Genomic DNA, 19,646 nt, shown 5'->3' with positions numbered 1-19,646 from the left:
TCATGCCATAATGGAGACTAACCTAGAATCATGAGAAGGGGAACATGGCATGTTATAATGGAGACCAACCTGGGAGCATGCGAAAGGGCACATGCCATGCCATAATGGAGACTAACCTAGAATCATGAGAAGGGGAACATGGCATGTCATAATGGAGACCAACCTGGGAGCATGCGAAAGGGCACATGCCATGCCATAATGGAGACTAACCTAGAATCATGAGAAGGGGAACATGGCATGTTATAATGGAGACCAACCTGGGAGCATGCGAAAGGGCACATGCCATGCCATAATGGAGACTAACCTAGAATCATGAGAAGGGGAACATGGCATGTCATAATGGAGACCAACCTGGGAGCATGCGAAAGGGCACATGTCATGCCATAATGGAGACAAAGCCTGGGATCATTAGTAAGGGTACATGGCATTCCATAATGTAGGACAACATGGGATATTGAGAAAGGGCACATGGCATCTTTTAAGGAAGACCAACCTGAAGCATGAGAAAGGTCACATGGTACCCTATAACGACGTCCACCTTAGGGGAGGACCTGAAGATCATATTCATCACCGGGGCAAGAGATTGGGCAAGCCACACCATGCACTGAGGAGCACCCATGGGAGCAGAAGTGTAATGAAATAACTGGCCACTCCTGAGAGTTACAGAAGAAATGTGATCATCCGTATAGGAAGTCCTACTATTAAGTGTTGGATAAGAAATAGGTCAATCCCTCAGATCAGTCCCTCCCACGATAGCTAGAGGAGGAAACTATGTATTTTACAATGAAGTGGGGCGAGAGAGAAAAATACTGTATGTAATGCAGACTTTGCAGGAATTGAAAGCGAGAGACATTTGTTGGTAGACTAAGGTTAGGACAGCATTTTCCTCTCTTAGGTAGTCTCACTCTCTTCCCTTATCGCTCTCTCTCTCTCTTTCTCTCTTTCTCACTCTGTGTCACTCTATCCTATCTATCTGAAGTTCTTTTCCTAAAACATAGGAGGTCATTCCTCTCTAAAAACAAGCAATGTTGCAGACCAGCAGGTACTCACACACAGCACAGCAGAGTAGAACATCAGGGCCAATGGCGTGACCAGGTGGTACTCACAATTCTCTTGCACCTGAAAAACAGACACAACAATATGACTGACAGAGCAGGAATTGCGGGCCACTGAAGAGTCACTGTACGAAGAGCAGCCTGGCCCTGGGTGAGGTTAGAGCCCCACCAAATGAAAAGGTTGGAAAGAACTGTAGACTGATTGGATGCGCGTGATGCTGGAAGGAATGGGAGAGGTATGATGTGCTCACATGGCAAACGTCTGTTAAAGATAGGCACTTCCAACCTCTGTCTACATATTGTGTCACCGTCCCCTTCATTTACAAGTTCCAGGCCTGGTACCCTCTCCATTTGCACAATTGGATCAATCCTTGAGCCGAATCGGCCGAGATCTCCATCCTATCTGCCTCAGTAACTCTCTAAAGGTGAGCACAGAATTTGGTGGCACGGTCCTCAGTAGATGGAGGCCCCATGCTTGGTGTAGCTAGTCAAGCAGACTATGTGTAGGCCTTAGACTCTCGAGCATAGGGCTGGCCATCCTGGCGTAGGAAAGTGTCACAGCCTGCCCCTTAGCCTCCCACAGAGGGTGATCTTGCTGAAGACAGATGTGCTGGCCCCCAAGGAGTCTACCCAACGAATGGAAAGGTTGTGTTCTAGTAGCATACCCAGTGCTCCCTCCCTTCTATTCACTACAGCGCTGAACTCCAGGTAAGTGTTAATGCAGTGGGGCTGGGTGCCAGGAAACAGGGACATGGAGTGCGGGGGAGGAGGGAGAGAACTGGCAGGCTTTGGATTGTGCTGTCCTAGTCGCCTTTCCACTGTGCCGGGACAAATTTCACTCGAAGGACGAAACAGCAAATTCTGGCCGCAATCGACCCATTTTGCCATTTCTCCTGTGCAACAATTGGGCAATTGTGACCTGTGTATGCGAACTTTCGCATGTTCTACTGTTGGCTTTTGGCAACTAAGCGCCCAACTAGGGGCTTTGAAACAATGTATTCTCCGATGGCCTCAAATATGAATGCGCCAAAAGTAAAAACAAGGTCAGCAAAAATGTATTTTACCCAAAAGCGGCTAAATCGGGAGAGAATCTGCTTTGCGGGCGAAGTAGAATGGGCAGTGAATTTTGCCAGGTGCTTGCTTGTGGTCATTTCACCCACCCGTGCTCATAAATGCTGCCTCACTTTCAGGCCCCATGCCTGCTCTCGGTGCAATCCTCTGATGTGTGCCCTTTCCTCTCCTCTTTGCTTCCCCTCCTTGCTAATCCCACGCCTCCCTTTCTTCTCTCCACCTGCAGCGGGTTCAAACTGCCTCCAGGGGGTATTGAGCGCTGTGTTAGAAACCTATGTATATAGGGACGCAGAGACAAAAAGAGGCAACGAGCCATATGCCTAGCCCCGCCCCGATGGACTTTCAAAGGCAGCATCACGTAAAACAATGAAGATGCACTAGACCGTCAATCCATTCAGTGTCCAATACATTACATTAGTCATCAATTACCATACGAACAGATTATACATGTCACTTTCTGTGCAGGGAGCAGTAGGCACTACAGCAGAGCAAGCTAGACACAGAATATTGCGATTTTGTAGGGTCCCTCCGTCAGTTACCCCCAACCGCAGCCTGACCTTGTTTTCGTTCGCACAGGACAATACATAGCTATCACACAATGCTGAATAGGGACCCCTTGAAGAACTCTGGCTGGAAACTGTGCACGCGGGCTGCGGCTATTGTCCCTGCGCGCAAGTCCCGGTCCCACCAAGGCAGGAAGTAGGAAATCATCCTTCTGTATTAACATCTGCACACCCCCGTGCCAATTGTATATTCTCGCTCTCCCACAGCCACATGCCAAAGGCCTTGTGGTTCCCACCGTGCATGAAACCATACACAGGGATGGTACTTGAAAGGCATAAGGGGACTGGATGCCACATTGAAGCTCTGCAGGCCAGACAGCACCACTCTGGCTCCAAGACATAGCAGTTTCATCTCAAGCCAGTGTCTCTACTAGTTTAGGGCCCACCCACACCCATCTGCGAAAGGCCTTGTGGTTCCCAACGTGCATGAAACCATACACAGGGTTTGTACTTGACATCTATTAGGGGATAGTTAGGCATGCAACAATGCAACTCTGCAGCTCTCTTTTAGTTTAGCGCCTAACCAACCTGGCTTCCATAAAATCATGCAGAGGCTTTCCCGGGGCGTCCTTCTGTATGACAAGCAGGTGGTGGACTAGCCCATGGAACAGTGGGAGATTTTGGGAGAGGACAGGGCCTTTGAAAAGTAGGATGGGGCAGAATCAGTCACATGTATATGTTCAACTCTGCATTAGCTGTTATCAGCAACAGAAATGCCAGATTTCCCCATATGCCTAACCACTTCTAGACGGAGCTAGGAATGCAAACTCTATCGTGGGCACTAGGTTGTGTGCATGGAATTCTGAAATACTCTAGCAAAATACAGTTTTGTTGCCTCCTACCCTGGCAAAGAGTCCCCATTTTCTCCTTTTACCAGTATTCTGGCCCCCTTCTGGCTGTGGCTTGATCCTGGGCAGACGTTCTCTATCGCCTGTACCTTGAACCAGGACCAATATGTCCTTTCAGTGCTAATGCCACTTTGATGACCACTACAACTACAATGCGGTTATATTTGTTGCTTGTGTTGCGATTCTTGGGCACCTTAGGGACCTTCCTGCTGGTGGTTCTCTAGGTGGCCACATATCATTGCCTTACTTTAGAACTATCCCTGCTTAGTGCAGGTGAGGGCACGCTTCCACTCCTCAGCCGCTGCACATCGCTGGACTCTTACCTGTTGCGTCCGCTGCAGAATCTTCTCAACGAGGATGAGATAGTTCCCTGCATCCCGGCTCACCAGCTCTTCCAAACTCCAGCAGTTCAAGCACAGGCCGGCTACAAAACACAGAGACATGTTAACAAAGCTGAAACAGAGCCCAATAATTCCAGAATTCACAGGGGCAAGGATGGAGAGGTTAGGCCACTTAAAGCAGCAGCCGGAAGAGCCAGAAAAAACGTTGAGGCTGCTGGTTCAAGTCCTATCTGGAGGTGGAGCATGCAAAATATTAAGTCCTTACTATCAAGGCCCTAAAACCACAGTCAACCGGATCTTCTGGCTCTTCCCAAAGGACGCCTTCACCACTTGCTAGAGAGCGGGAAGTATCATTCCAATTCCTTTCATGTACAAACAGAGTTATCGAGAAACCCTTTACCGTAGACCATTGTTCAAGAATTCATGAATACAAAATGGCGAGCATCATTGATGAAGGAATCAAGAATACAAAATGGCGTTAACAGGACTGAATGCTTTTGCACACAAGAGGTTGACAAACTATATTCTGAACAGTGAAAATCGAATTTCTCTATTGTATATCAACGAGAGGTGAAGACATCTCCCCGAAGTGCCCTCCCGATAGGCTGTGTTGCTAGATTACTGCCCGATGCAGGTGCTGATCATGCAACCTGCAAAGCAGGCATCAGCCCCTATGCCACCACACAAAAGACTATGTTTTATTAAAATAAATAAAGAAAGTGATTCATATATAGATTTGCAGCAACATACATTGGCTAATTAGTGTGAGAGTAGTACTGTAAAAAATACCACTCGGAAAAATAACAAAATATGTAAGATAAAAAAGTGCAGTGTATTTTTATGCCGGTCATCCAAGAAAGAGGCGGGCATAGAGAGATGCTTAAATGAGGGTAATTCTGCATGCAGTAATTCTGCCAATTTTGCCATTTTTTGTAGATAAGGTGGAGAATTTTCTCTAGCATTTTGCTGGACAAAAATCCTCAGCCTTCCACCCAGTTGTAGTAAGGGGTGTGGTAATGCAATGGTAATGCAGTGGTAACAAAGTGAAAGATGGAGTGGAAAGTAAAATGGTTTACTGCTCAGTGGTGTCACCTGTGCTTGCCGTGTCTCTGTGGCATTGCAATTTCTTAAGCCATTATAGGATGTCTGCCTGTGGAAAAGGTTAGGACCTCTTTAAATGTTCAGCGGTGTGGGAAAAAAAATGGAGTCGTATGGACTTAAAAAATAAGCAAATATACTGCCCTACCACCACTTGTAATCCTGTAGTAAAACCACAGAACCGAATGACGGTAATGCTAATCAAGTTTGGCAGTAATTCATCAGATTTACCTCCAAATTACCAACAAACCGGTAAAGGGGCCCTTAGTGTGGGCTGTCATTGAAACAACTTTCCAAAAGGCATGATTGGAGTCATGTATGTAGACCTGCTTATGTCCCATGTGTGGAAAACACACTGCTATGCCCCAGCAAACATTAAGATGGTGGCTGAGCTGGTTCCTGGAAATAAAGGTACTGTTATTGCTGAGAAAGTGTTCAGTGTTTTGGCCTCTCCGCCATAAGTGGCACTCTGATGGTGATACCTATGCGCCATGTGGACCAAGGTTGGAGTAACGAGAACACCTACCGGTCCAGGTGGCTGAGGATGGGGTGCTCCTGCTCAGCCCATGCAGGCATCTCTCCAGGGCATGGTGGATCCTGTCCTCTGTGCAGGACGTGTGCTCCATGTTAATTCATCTCCTGTCGCAATCACACGAAGCAAACACATGGGGAAACCATCAGTGCCTGAACAGTGGCATTCTTGACATTTATGTCAGGTATTTACTAGATTTGAGAATGGTGTAAAGTTTCTGAAGCACAATATAAACTTACAATGTTACAACATGAACACATGTACACAATGAGAATGATAGACAATCTTGAGATACTCATCCAAAGGGAGGAGGGGCGTGGTCATCCATTCTGCATCATGATGTCACCTTGCATAACTTGCAGGAGCAGGGGGTCTCCACGTGGGACATGTATTGGAGTGAGTTTACGGTGGATGCATGTGTTTTATTGCAATGTGGCTCTGACGAGTGCCATTGAAGCATTAGGGCCTGCACCAGGGGGAGCTATTGGGGATTAGATAACCACCCCTCAGGTTAGTGGTCCGAGCGTGAGGACCTCTACCAAGGGCAAAAGTCACCTGGCAGACAATACAGCCAGACAGTTGGTGCTCTATAGCTATTAAAGCTTGAGAATGCAGGGCGAGCCTTACCTGGCCCTTCCTGTGACATGGCTTTCCAATATCTCCTTCACCAGTGCTCAGTGCGTAAACATCACAAAGGGAAGCTTGGAATGCAGATTTTGAAAGTTTAGCTTGTTGATTGGCTACATAGCTGAAAACAGTGAGAAATGCAAAAGAAGATCATGACATGCAGGCTTCTAGGGGTGGTCAGAGCCTGGATTCTATAGTTTCTGATCGTCAAAAGGGAAGAAAACGAGCTCTAATTAAGCTTTATAGACCCTGGCTGATGGCCTTAACAGGTATTATTTGAGGGCATTCAACACATAACATAAAGTTTGACCTGAGGGTGGGCTCTATAAAGCTAAGCTCTTATAACCTGTATTGTTCTTGTGCAAATGTAGTATATAGGTCTGGGGTTGTTTGTTCATCTGATAATTGTTTGCCGAGATCTGTCCGCAAAAAATGCTTGCATTCGAACATTTATCAGATGAACAAACTGAAACCAAAATGCGCCCGTCCCCATCCTCCTCTCCTACCTACCTATTTGCTCGACCAATTAGGCTAATACCACCTCCACTGCACCGCTGCAGCGTCAGATCCGTCCCTCTAACGTGGCCGGATCGAATGCTGCAGGGTCCCTTTTTCTTTTTTTTCTTTTCTTTTTTTTCCGGGTCCCCCACCTCGCATGTGGTAATTTTGAATTCGGTCAAATGTACCATTCAATCAATGATAAAAAAGAAATTAGACTAATACCAGTATATGCATATATGTAGTTAAACAGAGGTTGTTATTACACAAAACTGCATGTTTGGTCACAGGAAACGGGCTGTGGGTACGCTGGGCTCAGCTGATAGCCTTGGAGTGGATCATTCTGAAAAATCTGTGAGCTAGACGTGATCAAAATCAATAACATTTACTGAAAAAAACTTTTGAAATAAAATGCCCTCTGAGATGTAAAGATACTCGATCAAGTAGTTTCTATGTCTCAATAAAATCCATGCAATCCTCTTCTCAAATCTCTAATATACACCAAGAACTATTACGGGGAATACACTTGGCTATATAATTAAATACTAAAAAATTGGTTTATCTGTATGAAAGTTGCTCCAGAGTTTTAGCAAGCAATAACTTGGCACGTCTCTTCCTTTCAGGGTGAATCCTTGTGTCAAACAGAGCACTACTGGCCCCAGAGAAACGGTTCAAGGTTAATGGTCAAGGAAATGTTAGATAATTGAAGGTCAGGGATACACAGGTAAACTGGAACATAGACTGTTCATTTGCGCTCATTTGCAATCTTAATGGTCCCAAATTATCAACTGCATGCTTACAATTATATGAAAATCAAAACAGATGAGATGATCAAAAGCTTAATACTTAGCTCATTAAAAGGAACTTGATTACTGCCATGCTACTCATTTAGTCTAATAGATATGTTAACTACTGCCTCACACGAAATTACTTCCAGGTTGAAACAAAACAATGCCCCATCCGTCAGTTCATGATGGGACGGCCACTGCAAATAACTTTAGCCAAGGAACCTGTCACGCTTAAACGACTTAATAAAATGTTGCCCCCCCCCAGTATCCTACCTTAATAAAGCGACTTCAAACACGCACTCTGTTAAGTTTCTATTTTGTGGATTCTAGAGCCACTTGTGACAGTGACTGCATGTTTTGCTTTTCTCCTTTTTATTTTTGTATCCCTGGTCTATTTTTGGTGGGTGATGGCCTTCTACTGATGTCCCTCGGCCATTTCAACTCTTTTCACTCATTTTGGATATATGGTCCTGAGTCACCCATAAGGATCCAAGCCCCATGGGAGCTTCCAAAGCACCCCATGTGTGTCATAAGCTTATTTTGGGAAGTAGATTAATTTTGGTTTCACCAGGGGTGCAATCCATTTTAATGCATTGGTAGCCCAATGTACCTTTTTGCTAGCCATTGATATGATATGGCATTTATGATATGGCATTTATAACTGCAATTGGGTTATAAATATACTTTTCTAAGTACTACTATCAGCCGTTGTGTATTTTAGGGCAATCTTTGATTAGGGCAACAACGCAGTGAGCTTAAAATGGTTATTCTACAATATGGGCTATTTGTGAGTCCACATGGAATCTCCCGTATTGGTTCTTACTGGTTTAGACTGGGCTCTACCTCTCACATCATTTGGGGGTGGTCTGGGATGAGTGTCAGTTTTGCCAGCCAACCAGAATGCCAATGGATGCACACAGACACACATACATGCACACACAAAAACACATTGATGGGGACATCAGGGTCCACCGAATTAATGTCTGTGAGAATGGGAGGGTATTTTAGGGCAAGTTGGGAAACATGGGAGAGAAAACAGCTCAATTTGTATAGAACCTCAGAGACTTGCGACATGTAATTATTTTTCAGTGATCTTTTATACTTAGACGATGCTTATTCTGGAGCGTGTATGGGGTTCCTCTTACTGTGAAGTAGAATGCATCCTAGGCCATGTGGTCCTGATGGAGACTGTGGCAGGAACATTTTGTGGTATGTATGTAGGGCATCTGACCTATTATTATGTTAGGAGTCACTATACTAAATCTACCAAAGTACATTTTGGAATATGTGGCCCTTTGAGGGGTGCTGGAAAATGAGGGAGACTGAGAATAGATGAAGAGGCAGTTTTGGGTGGCACCTGTTCTTAGTAATACAGAATGTATTCACAGGTATGCAGTCCTCTGAAGACATGTGTACTGTGTAAGGGGGAACACATTGACAGAAATATAGTCTTTTGGACACTTCGATACCGAGTGGAGAAATATACATGTATTGCCATGCAGTTTTGTGTTTGGCAGGCGTGGCATCTGAACTTTCTGGGATAGAGTGTGTCTTGTATGTAGTCCTGTTGTGGCGTCTGTTTTTAGAGAGGTGGTGTGGTTTATCGGGTACATAGTTCTTTGGAACCACCATGCACTCTATAAAAATGACTCTGATGTAATTGCCTGCAATATAGCACGATGTAGGGCTTTGAGGACAGATTCATTGAGGTAGAGTGCATTCTGTGACTCATAGCTCCCTTTTGTGGGCTTCCATTCTGAGCGGGAGAAGGAATTCTGGGATATTCTGCCCTTTGGTGGATTTTTCACAGGGTGAGTCAAATGTGGCATGGGAAATAGCCATGTGCAGGAACCTAAACTGAGTGAGGTAGAGTGAATGCCTGGTGAGACTTTAGTGATGAGTGGAACATAACACTTCCTGGGACACGCACTCCTCCATCAACATCATTATGGAGTAATGCAAAGGACAAGTATGCACTTCTGCACTAAGCGAGCAACATTCATTCTTGGCAAAGAAGACCCACAGCGCCTTGCGTTTTGTGGAAAAGCATGTCATTCGGCATGGGTTTGGGGTCTCTAGATACAGCATGGAAACCAAACCTGGCCTGTTATGAGTGTGTATGTGCTAGCCGGCTACACCTAAAGTTTCCCATCTCTGAATGGTGCCAGAGGAGACAGAAGGTTCTCAGTAGCACCCCTCACCCTATGGAACCACATTCCTAACAACATGTGTCAGTCCACCTCCCTATTACGGATCTGGAAACTCCTAGAGACCTCTTGACTATTCATTAGTGTAATTGCCGGCTGGACTGCAGGCATGACTTTTTACTCCTCTCCACCGCCCTCCTTTGTCTTGCTGTTCCATCGTGGTCTCTTCTAGCGCTAGTAACGATTTACTGTGTGCTGTTTGCAATGAAAATGCATGAACACAATAATCATTGGCTGCCCAACCTAACATGAAAGGCTGCATTTGGCAACCGAGGTGAAGTTGGGAATGTGATGGCCCTGGCACAGAAGACTAGACATGGGCATAAGCTGTCAATAGATGGGTGTATATGACTGGACCGCGGTAAGCAAGGCTTCACCCGTTACCTGATGGGAATAGCTCACCATGTAAGTCTGCAGCTAGCATTTAGCGGCAGGACTTGTGCATGTGAACCTTTCGCTGGGCTTGTGGCTGTAGCTGGTCACACGAGACTGCAGGTGTTGTTAAATCAAGACAGATCCGCTGGTTTTGCCAATGCTTGTTATATGAGCCGCTGCTTCAAGATAGAGAGCAAGGGGCACGTTCTCCCCATTTATTGTGAGTGGGTCCTAGGCACCTGAAACTTCCTCTGCACCTCAAATAAGGACACACCTTCATGGGCATGAGTAATACAGTTTCAGCCATTTTGGAGTCATAGCTTTACGATCAGGCCAGTATTTCAAAGTGCCAAGTATGTTTGTTCTTTTAACTTTAGGGTCAACATCCGTTCAGAGTTTCACTTGGCTTATTTTCTGACAGTTTGCATTTAGAACATTCAATAAAAGACAACATCGCCGCCATTTTCTTCTGTATACTCCTTTCCATTCTCCATTTCCCCTACATTTCTCCTAACATTACAATCGGCAATATGATATCTGAAGGACTTTTTTATTTATGATGATTTTAATCAGAAGGCAAGAATTCATCCAAAGAAAAGTCCTACTGCACAAATCAGAAAAGGATGGCAAGAGCCTGTTGCCACATAACAACAGGAAATGCCATGGTACCACCTCATTCTCAGTGTTGACCACCACCACGCAACTCAATGTGGTTGTGTAATATGTAGAACCCTTTAGGCATCATGTTCCATAATGTACCTACGGCCTGACTCCTCAAAACACTGTAGGAAAACCCTGGGTGCTGCCACTTTAACACGCAGGCACCGTAGTGCCTAGAAGCTCCAGTAGCCAAGGCCACCTCAGAGCCACAGCCCTTGCACATGGGTTCAGCATCTTATTTTCCAAATTCCCAACAACTCATCCATCAAGGAATGCAAACCGCTCAGATGGAGCACCCATGTAAAGGAAACTGCGTGAGAACACCACCAAACCTACCAGCCATCACCAACCAACCTTCTGAAGCAATCATCTACCATCAAGAGCCCAAACCTGGGCTCCAAGGAGGGTGCAAGGCTAATGAAGGCACTGGAGAAAGGACCCCCCCACATCCCCCTTCAACACTCATGAGCCCTCCAGGCAGGCCTGGCCTTCAGGGCTGCAACAACCAGGGCACATTGATAGACTCTGAATGCCCGCAAGTGGGGCCTGTCACGACTCTAATGCAACATTTCACCAATCACAAACAGTTCATTCTTAGCCGTGTACACTAACACACAACAATATCATTCTGCACAAGGGCTCCTCATCTGTAGCACCTGTCGGGGAGCAGGTGCAAGTGGATCTTGGCAGCTGGCCTAAACTGTGCCAACCTGGTGCCTTCCTAGTTGCTGCTCTTTTTCCCTACTTAAGGAGCCCTGCATCCTCTTTTCCTTTGGAGATGGGGAGCAGGTGCAAGTGGATCTTGGTCACATGACCTAAGCCCCGCCCACCTGGCATCTTCCTGGTTGCCACTCTTTTTCCCTACTTAAGGAGCCCTTAAGCTTATTTTCCTTTGCAGATGGGGAGCAGTTGCAAGTGGATCTTGGTCACCTGGCCTAAGGCCCGCCCACCTGGTGACTTCCTGGTTGCTGCCCTTTTTCCCTACTTAAAGAGCCCTCCAGCCTAGTTTTCTTTGCAGATGGGGAGCAGGTGCAAGTGGATCTTGTCACCTGGCATAACCCCAGCCACCTGGTGCCTTCCTAGTTGCCACTCTTTTTCTCTACTTAAGGAGCCCTCCAGCCACTTTTCCTTTGAAGATGGGGAGCAGGTGCAAGTGGATCTTGGTCACCTGCCCTAAGCACCACCCACCTTCTTAGCCCTGCCTCTTCCTTCCTGCTCTTAACTCTTAGATCAAGGGCATCTCTCACCCGGGTGTCCGAAGTGAAGGGCAGTCGAAGAAAAGGGCAATCTCTGTTAGGACCTGTTCAGACCAGGAGGACCCAGGCCCCGAACCCCTACTCAGACAGCAGGTACGTAAGCATGTGTTTACTCTCTCTGTCCTCACAGGCCATCCCTGCCCATCTGGTCCACCCGTGATGTTCCCTTGTGACCCCCTTCTCGCACACATATGTTGCCTGCTTTGCTTGATTCTTCTACCCTGCTCCCCCTCACCCCTCCAGCCTACTTCTACATAAGTCTGTCCTGATACATTCGGGTTTTACATCACCGTCTTTTGGCCAATGCTGGATTTGACTTATGGACTGACTTCATTGATTCACGGTGCTTCACCCTTTCTCATGGTGGCCCTGAATCATGCTGTTCCCATCTTCATCTTGTATTCAGGCTTGCAACATTATGTGTTACTACTGACTTCTGCAATTGTATTCGCTCTACCCTCTTGCTTCATCACTCTTTTTGACTGCTTACTCTCTGTTCTCTCCTCCTCTCACTTTCTCCCTTTTCCTATCTCCTCCTCTCATCCCCTTACTTTCTTCTATGCAATTACTCTTCCAGAATTGTCCCTGGCCCTAGTATGATAGCAACTTCGTCTGTCTCCTCTCCCCTCCCCTTAATTGTACCCCCCTCCATCACTATCTGAAATGCCATCAGGCCTATTACTATAGTTGTTTATTCCTCCCCTCCCTTTCTACACCCCTCTCCTGCACCTTTTGTTTTCTCCGGCTCTACTAGAAATGTTGTCAGGCCTAGTATGGTAGTCGCATGTCTGTTTCCATTTCCTTCCCACTCTCCCTTCCCTTTCTTATCTATGTCTTGCACTATCTGAAATGTCGTCAGGCCGAGTACGATAGTTAATTTCACATCCTTGCTGTTCATGGCATGTAAGAATGTCATTGTATTTTCCCTTGTTCCCTCCCTTGCCTTGAAGTGCTTTGAAACACATTGTGTATAGGCGCTATCTAAACTATCATATCATATCAATAATTGGGTCCTCTTTTTGTGCAGTAATCAAATTGCATCTGTTTTTTTTACTCCACTGGGCAGTTTAGAGTTCATTATTGACATGGGTTTGGGACCTGGTGACAGCAGTGACCTGGATTTCCCCCAACAGGGATTTGGCTTCTATGAGATCCCTGTGAATTGCTCTGGTTTTGACCAACTGTTCAGCCAAGTCATTTCCGGTTTTGTCTGGTCCTACTATTTTGGAGTGACCTCTGATCTTTTTCCAATAGATGGTCATCTCATTAGAGGTTGCCAGATCATCAATTGATTTAATTACTTTCCCATGATTTCGCGCTTTATGGTTTTACACACAGTATGCCTCAATTTTTCCAGTTATGGAAAAGGCTTGATGTATTGCCTTCAACTCTGGCACCCGACTACTTCGGGGACCAATTTTGTACCCAGCAGAGTGTTCTGGGGCATTATTCACCCAGGCATTCCCAATGCCAGCCTCTATTTCTCTTTCCCCGTGATTGTCAACATGGTAGGAGCACCCATCCACATAAACTGTGGGTATTCCCTGATGCGTGTCTTCCTCATAGACTTTGAGCAGGGAAGTAAGGTACACCTCCAAATTGTCATTGGTCCTTAGACTTTCGTCCTCAAGACAGTTTTCTTGAGCACAGTCATGCAGATCAGCCTGTCCTAGCGCTAGAGGACTCTTCTTGTTTTGGCCATATCTGACCTCCACAGGAAAGCCTTGCATAGACAGAATTCAAAAAGTATTACTGGAATTACTCACGTTCCCGCTTCAGATTCAGTCACTTTGTAGATATTGTAATGGTTGGTGAGGAGTCTCGATGATGATGTGCTCCCCCTGGATGAATGGGCGGCAATTCGTCAATGCCCACAAAGTTGCCAGGAGTGCCTTTCCGAAATTGTTGAATTTTTCCTCCACAGAGGACAAAGTCTGGCTCGCGTACGAGATTACTTTGTTGACCCGGGCATGCTTTTGGTACAATATTCCTGTTAAGCAAGTATCTAAGAACCCCGTCTCCAAGAAGAACTCCTTGTTTTTTATGGGGTAAGCCAAACAAGGGGCTTGGGAAAGGCTTCTCTTTAGTTGTTTTACTGCCTTGGATTGTTCCGGACCCCGCCCCCACTTGACCCCTGCCTTTAATAAATGGACCAAATGTCGAGTGACCTCTGCATAGTATTCAATTAACTTTCTACTATAATTAGTGAATCCAAGATGGCTTCTTAGTTCTTGCAGAGTAGTAGGGTCTTTCAATTTCAATAATGCTTCCAACTTTTTCACCAGAGTACTGAGACCCTCTGGTGTGATGTTGTGCCCTAAGAGGTTCACACAATCTTACACCACTGTGCCTTATGAAAGGACAGTTTTGCTCCGACTTTCTGCAACTCGTTCAGAACATAGCATATTTCTGCTTTATGTTCCTCCACAGTTGAGCTCTTGATTAAAACATCATCTACATAGGCCAGGCTTCCCCTTTTGCTCAAATCGGGCATTCGCTTGTGTAGGAAGATGTTAAATGAATTACCAGAGTTTATGTATCCAAAGGGGGTTTGGGTCCATGTATATTGCTGCCCCCCTAAAGGAAAAGACAAGCTTGTACTGGTCTTCCCTACTCACCGGTACTGTCCAATAACTGCTAGTCAGGTCAATGGCGGTATACACCTTTGACCCTTGGATCTGGGCCAGTCTCTGATCGATGTAGGGAAGGGCCTATCTTGACATGTGGACCCATTTATTTAACCCCCTTAGTCTGCGCACAGTCTCCATTGTCCATTGAGTTTCAGTATCCCCAGTACTAGGTGGTTAAAGGTACTTTGGATGGGACGAATTATCACACAGGATTCTACATTTTTAGTCATCTCCGTGAGTGACTCCATGGACGCAAGAGGTAACCAGTATTGCTTCACAAATACTGGCATGTAGTTGAATGTATCTCTGTGCATTCACAGTCATATACATCCACTGCGAAGATATCCTGAAAATCTAGAAACACCTGTTTCAGCTTCTGTTTTTGCTTCTCGGTCTCACAGGCATCAGCGAGATTGATTTGTTCTTCGACCACCTGCTTAATGCCTGGAAAAACCTTGGGCTCGGCAATGTTGGCAGTATCCTCCAGTTGGGTGGAGAGATCTCTTGTGATGGTGTTGGCCTGGACGTGAGGTTCCAAAGATGGGAGGTAGTCACTGTTGACTCGGAATACCACAGCATCCTTCCTGATATCACAGGTTACCTCTTCCACACAATATGGGTGGGAATAGTACGCCAAGAGATTCCCCCCTTGCCTGGTATAAATCTTTTCTGGAGGGATACCGTAGTTGATATTGAAGCAGTCATTTGGAAGTGGTCCAATTATCTCATTACCTAAATCGAAAAGAATAATGTTGGGCATCAACCGCCATTCCAAAGTGATACTTCAAGGGTCACTGTTATCCACCAATATTCGAATGGTGTCAAGTTCTAAGTAAACTAGGGGTATCGGATGTAAATACAAACCTTGTTGTTGAAGATGATAATTCAAATTTATATTGGCGTCCTGGTTTTTGAGGTTCTGTCCTCGCTTAATTTTTAGGGGAATTGTAAATTGTCGCTCCTGTCCTGGGATGGTAACCTCTTCACTCACTTGAACTTCAACCGCATAAGGCAGCAATTGAGCTGACCGGAATCCTTTCTCAGTGTTGTCAAAGCCCATGGAGTTACCCCCGGGTTGGGACAGGCTCTGTTATTAATTAGATCCAAATTGATTGCAAATCGATTGAGAATGTCACTGTCTAAGTAAAAGGTGGAGGGGACATTTCTGACAACCAAACAATTATTTTCTATGCTTTTAGCGCCAATGGAAATATTTAGCATAAACCTGCTAGGCAGGAGATGTTTGGAATTTGGAGTTTCGAAGCCCATCTCCCAGTTATCAATCAATTTCAATGTGGGAATGGTCTGATCTTTTGGGAGTTTCCTAATAATGCTTTGCTGATGAAGCTTCTTCTGTTATTCAGGCATACTCTGGTGAGAACAGGCTCCTCCCCCTCATTTATCTGAAAGGGGCAAAACAGCTGTTCATCCTTTATCAGGATGACGTTCAGACTTTGAGCTGGTTTTTCACCTTTTTTCATCATGGCATTTGGGTTTTCCTCTGATTTTGGACTAGATAACATTTCAGAGTATTCCCTTCCCGCGCGCAATGGCAATTAACACTGTGAGAAAGATTGATTTTCAAGAATGGAGAAGGGCTCCCATCACCAGTTGGTTCTCCTACAGAGATGAGGGTGATGTCTGGGACTTGATTGTTCCTAAAATGGAATTCTATTTTGTCGGACCGTTGTTCAATCATGTGGCATGTGCCATTCAAATTCACATAATTTGTTCTTTGATTTAGTTTGAGCGCCGGTTAGTCTGGGTCCAGAGGACCTTGTTCACACAGTCAATTGGGGGTGATAACCTCCAAAGGAGGTCATTCTCCAATAGACAATGTGAGTCACGACTATCACTGGGTCTTTCACTCTATGTTGCCCATTTTTTATATCCAGATCTGCAGTCCCTTCAATGGAAATATCATTCCCATCGAAGACTTTGAGTTGTCCCGGAAATTGTGTGAGGAGAATTTGGTGACTCTCCCCCTTTTTGGACAGGAGGGTGGCTTGTGATTCAGTATCAACCAGGGCTGATAATGCACACTGACCCTGTACCTTGACAGGAGTGTAAAATCTTCCTTCCCTCTCCTTAACAGGGCAAAGAAAATGTGCATTTTGTGCCAGCTTGGTAGTTAACTTTTTTAGATTGAACTCCGATCTTCTGTGTCGGAGTCCGGGAATCTGTAAAAAAAATATTTTGCACCTAGAAACAGGTGTGATTGGGAAGTCTCCTTTTTCCCCTGATTCTTTCCTGTCCCCTTTTTCCTGGAGACAGTTACCCAAACCTGTTTGGAGGGAGAATACCTCTGTGATTTCTGGCTTCTCTGGGTGACATTGATTGGTTTTAAAAGGTTCTTGCTCTTGGTTGGTTTCCATACTTACCCAATCAAAATCAGGGTGTTTTGGGACCCATGTTCCCTTAGAAGGGATACCTCCATCTCTGAAAGAGAAGATTTTCTTCGCTTGATCTTCCATGGATTCTTCCCCTTCAAAATAAATGATGCAGACTTCCTCCACAAAGTGGGTTGTCTTTGGCTTTCGATTTCTCTGACTTACCTTCTGTTCTTTAGGTTCCAGCTTTCGGGGTTAGAAGATTCATGTTCAGGCTCAGCGGTTTCCAGTGGTTTTGTTATGGTGAGAAAGGAAGCTTCCTCTAAGGCTCTGCATCTCCCTTCCACATGGGACCTCTTCTCTAGGACCTATTGGCTGTCAGAGGTTGTTTCCTGTCATTGCTCCCCAGGCTATCAGACCTGGGACTTACATTATTCTGGACAACAGTTTCCAGTTGAGAGTTCTGCTGAGCCCTCAACATGCGACTCAGGTCATTTGTTAATTTATGGACTTGTGGCTCCAGTTGTGAAATTGTTTTTGGTTGGTAGGGAGGTCTAGATTCATACCTTTGATGCTCCTGGAAAGGGTAGTTGTCCCTTCTCCTGGAGTAGCTTTGGTATTGGGAGTTTCCCTGACAAACCTTCCATCGTAGGTCTCCCTTCTCCCGGATTCGGGAATCTATTGTCCTGAAAGCGGGGAGAGCGCGGAGGATTATGCTGGAAATTAGGGTTTGAAGGGTATCAGAGAAAGAAGCTTAGGTTGGGGTGGAGTATTCCTTCCCTCCTGAGGGAAGTTTTCCGGTGTGGTACCTACTTGGTTGGGCCCCACTTTCTGCGCCAGGGGAGTGCAGACATACCCCTGGATTGGTCTGTTACCCTTGTATCTCAGCCTGATGTAGGTGGCAGGGTCAGATGGTGTGTTGGTCTGGTATCCTGCATGGCTACCACCTGTTTGGGTTGGATCCTCTGCCTCTCATTCTGCTGATTGGTGGGAGGAATATTTTTAGGCCCCCCTGTTTCCAAGTCCAATGGGGAAATATTGTTCACCTCTGCTACTTTTGCAGCGGCAAATGTGTTTGATGGTTTTAATTATTTGGGTTATTCTTATTTTCAGTGGGCTTTTGGACCTCATAGATCGTGGTGGCCTGTTATATCACCCAATCCATGGTCCTACTCTCATGGAAATGCCTTACTAGTTGGGTCGTTCTGTATTTTTGGAGCGCATGAAAATATGTGTTAATGAACTCCCGGCTATTGGTGTTTACCTGCCTAGATGTCTGAGAAAGCGCTTGTTTCAGCTCCTGCATGAACTCTCTAGGTGCCTGGACTTCACAACACTGCAGGTTGTATGCCACCTTGCAGGCCTCCTGTAGGTTCCTATGAATTGAGAAGTGTTTAAGAATGGCCGCCTTATAGGTGGACCATTTTTGGTGATCTTGTTCCTCCAACCCTGCAAAGAATCCGGTGTATTCAGAGGAGAATGCCCCCTTAACAAATTCCATGCAATTCCTATCATTTTATTACCAAATTATGTCATAATTTGGTCAAAAAGCTCTAGATGCTCACATACCAAGCATTGTGCATTCTTATGGTAGAAAGTCATGAAGCTTTTTATGACCTTTATCTGCCGAATTGGGTCTTTCAGCAGCCCTTTCTTCTGTTTGGCAGACTTCCTTTTCCACTACACCTGAGTCACTCATCCTCTGACTCAGAGCTGCCACTTTTGGTGGTCCATTCCCTGTCCTCTAGGTGCTCCCTACCTCCATGAGACCGGGAATACCTCCCAGAATTAGGTGGTCTGGACTGTTCTCTACGGTTTGTGCTGTGGGCTCTCAGGGTCATTTCCCTTGTACTCCCCTTTTCTCACCGGTGCATACTCATCTTCCTCATCCCTCCTTCCAGGGATGGTGTAGAATTTCTCCCACCTCCCTGAATGCGTAGAGGTTTTTAAGATGCTCTTTTGAGGCCTAAACTCTGGTTCTTCTCTTTCTGTAAAGCAGACCAGGTGGTTCCTTTGTAACTTCATTTTCTGCCAGTCCAACTCCCTGATCTTTTCATCATAGGATCCCTCCTGGTCTGAAGTACATGCCCGGGTATTTTTAAATTCCCAGAGACCACTGGTCCGGCCGCCTTCCCTCCTACTTGGTAACCCTGAACCCTCATCGAGGTTAGATAAGGACTGGCCTTCCGTTAGACTAGGCCTGTGTGAGTCCAGCTGCCACATGTTTCCCTGTTATTGAGAATTGGTATGCATGAAGTCAGCTGCACTCTGTAAATATGAGGTGGTGAGTTAGTTGAGAGCCCTGGTAAGGAGTTCATCACTCTGTAATCACTCTGTAATCGGAGGGTGCTTTTCCATACCCTGACCGGTCAGGGTGTCTCAAAGCCTGTTTGTATTTGGCTATTTCACTTTCCAACCTCTCACATTTGCTTGTATACAGAGGCCCGAGTTTTCAATTCTGACACCAGTGCTTGAGTGGCATCTAGCACTTTACTTTGTGCCATAAATAGGTCTTTTAGTCCCTTGTTCTCTTCACAATTAAACTCATTTTCCTTCTGTGAGGCTTGCATCATCTGCAACTGTTCAGAGCATTTCTTTTTCAGGAGACTAATCTCCTCCCCTTTGGCCTCTGCTGCCTGCTCTAGGTCAATCTCTGCTTGCCTCACACGTTCTGTTAATTGTGCATTTTGGAACCTACTGTCAGTCAGTTCCTGAGAACATGACTCACTTTTCTACATGTCCACCCTTAACTGATGCACTTCCTGAA

The 19,646-nt window shown here is 45.7% G+C and overlaps 1 protein-coding gene across 3 annotated transcripts in view; it reads right to left on the bottom strand.

The window, feature by feature from the left end:
- Nucleotides 1-19,646, bottom strand: part of PIK3R5 (phosphoinositide-3-kinase regulatory subunit 5) — a 518,653-nt gene that overhangs the window by 204,786 nt on the left and 294,221 nt on the right. For all 3 annotated transcript variants that reach the window (XM_069654585.1, XM_069654582.1, XM_069654583.1), the window contains exons 2-4: nt 5,503-5,615; nt 3,861-3,961; nt 1,051-1,119 (exon numbers count right to left, since the gene is read on the bottom strand). In XM_069654585.1, coding sequence (XP_069510686.1) covers nt 1,051-1,119; nt 3,861-3,961; nt 5,503-5,602 — 270 coding nt within the window. In that variant the 5' untranslated portion in view covers nt 5,603-5,615. The remainder of the gene's footprint in view (nt 1-1,050; nt 1,120-3,860; nt 3,962-5,502; nt 5,616-19,646) is intronic.

Source organism: Ambystoma mexicanum, chromosome 3q (assembly GCF_040938575.1).
Source record: "Ambystoma mexicanum isolate Mex_15411 chromosome 3q, UKY_AmexF1_1, whole genome shotgun sequence".
NCBI classification, from domain to species: domain Eukaryota; kingdom Metazoa; phylum Chordata; class Amphibia; order Caudata; family Ambystomatidae; genus Ambystoma; species Ambystoma mexicanum.
This window is presented reverse-complemented; position numbering and strand designations above follow the sequence as displayed.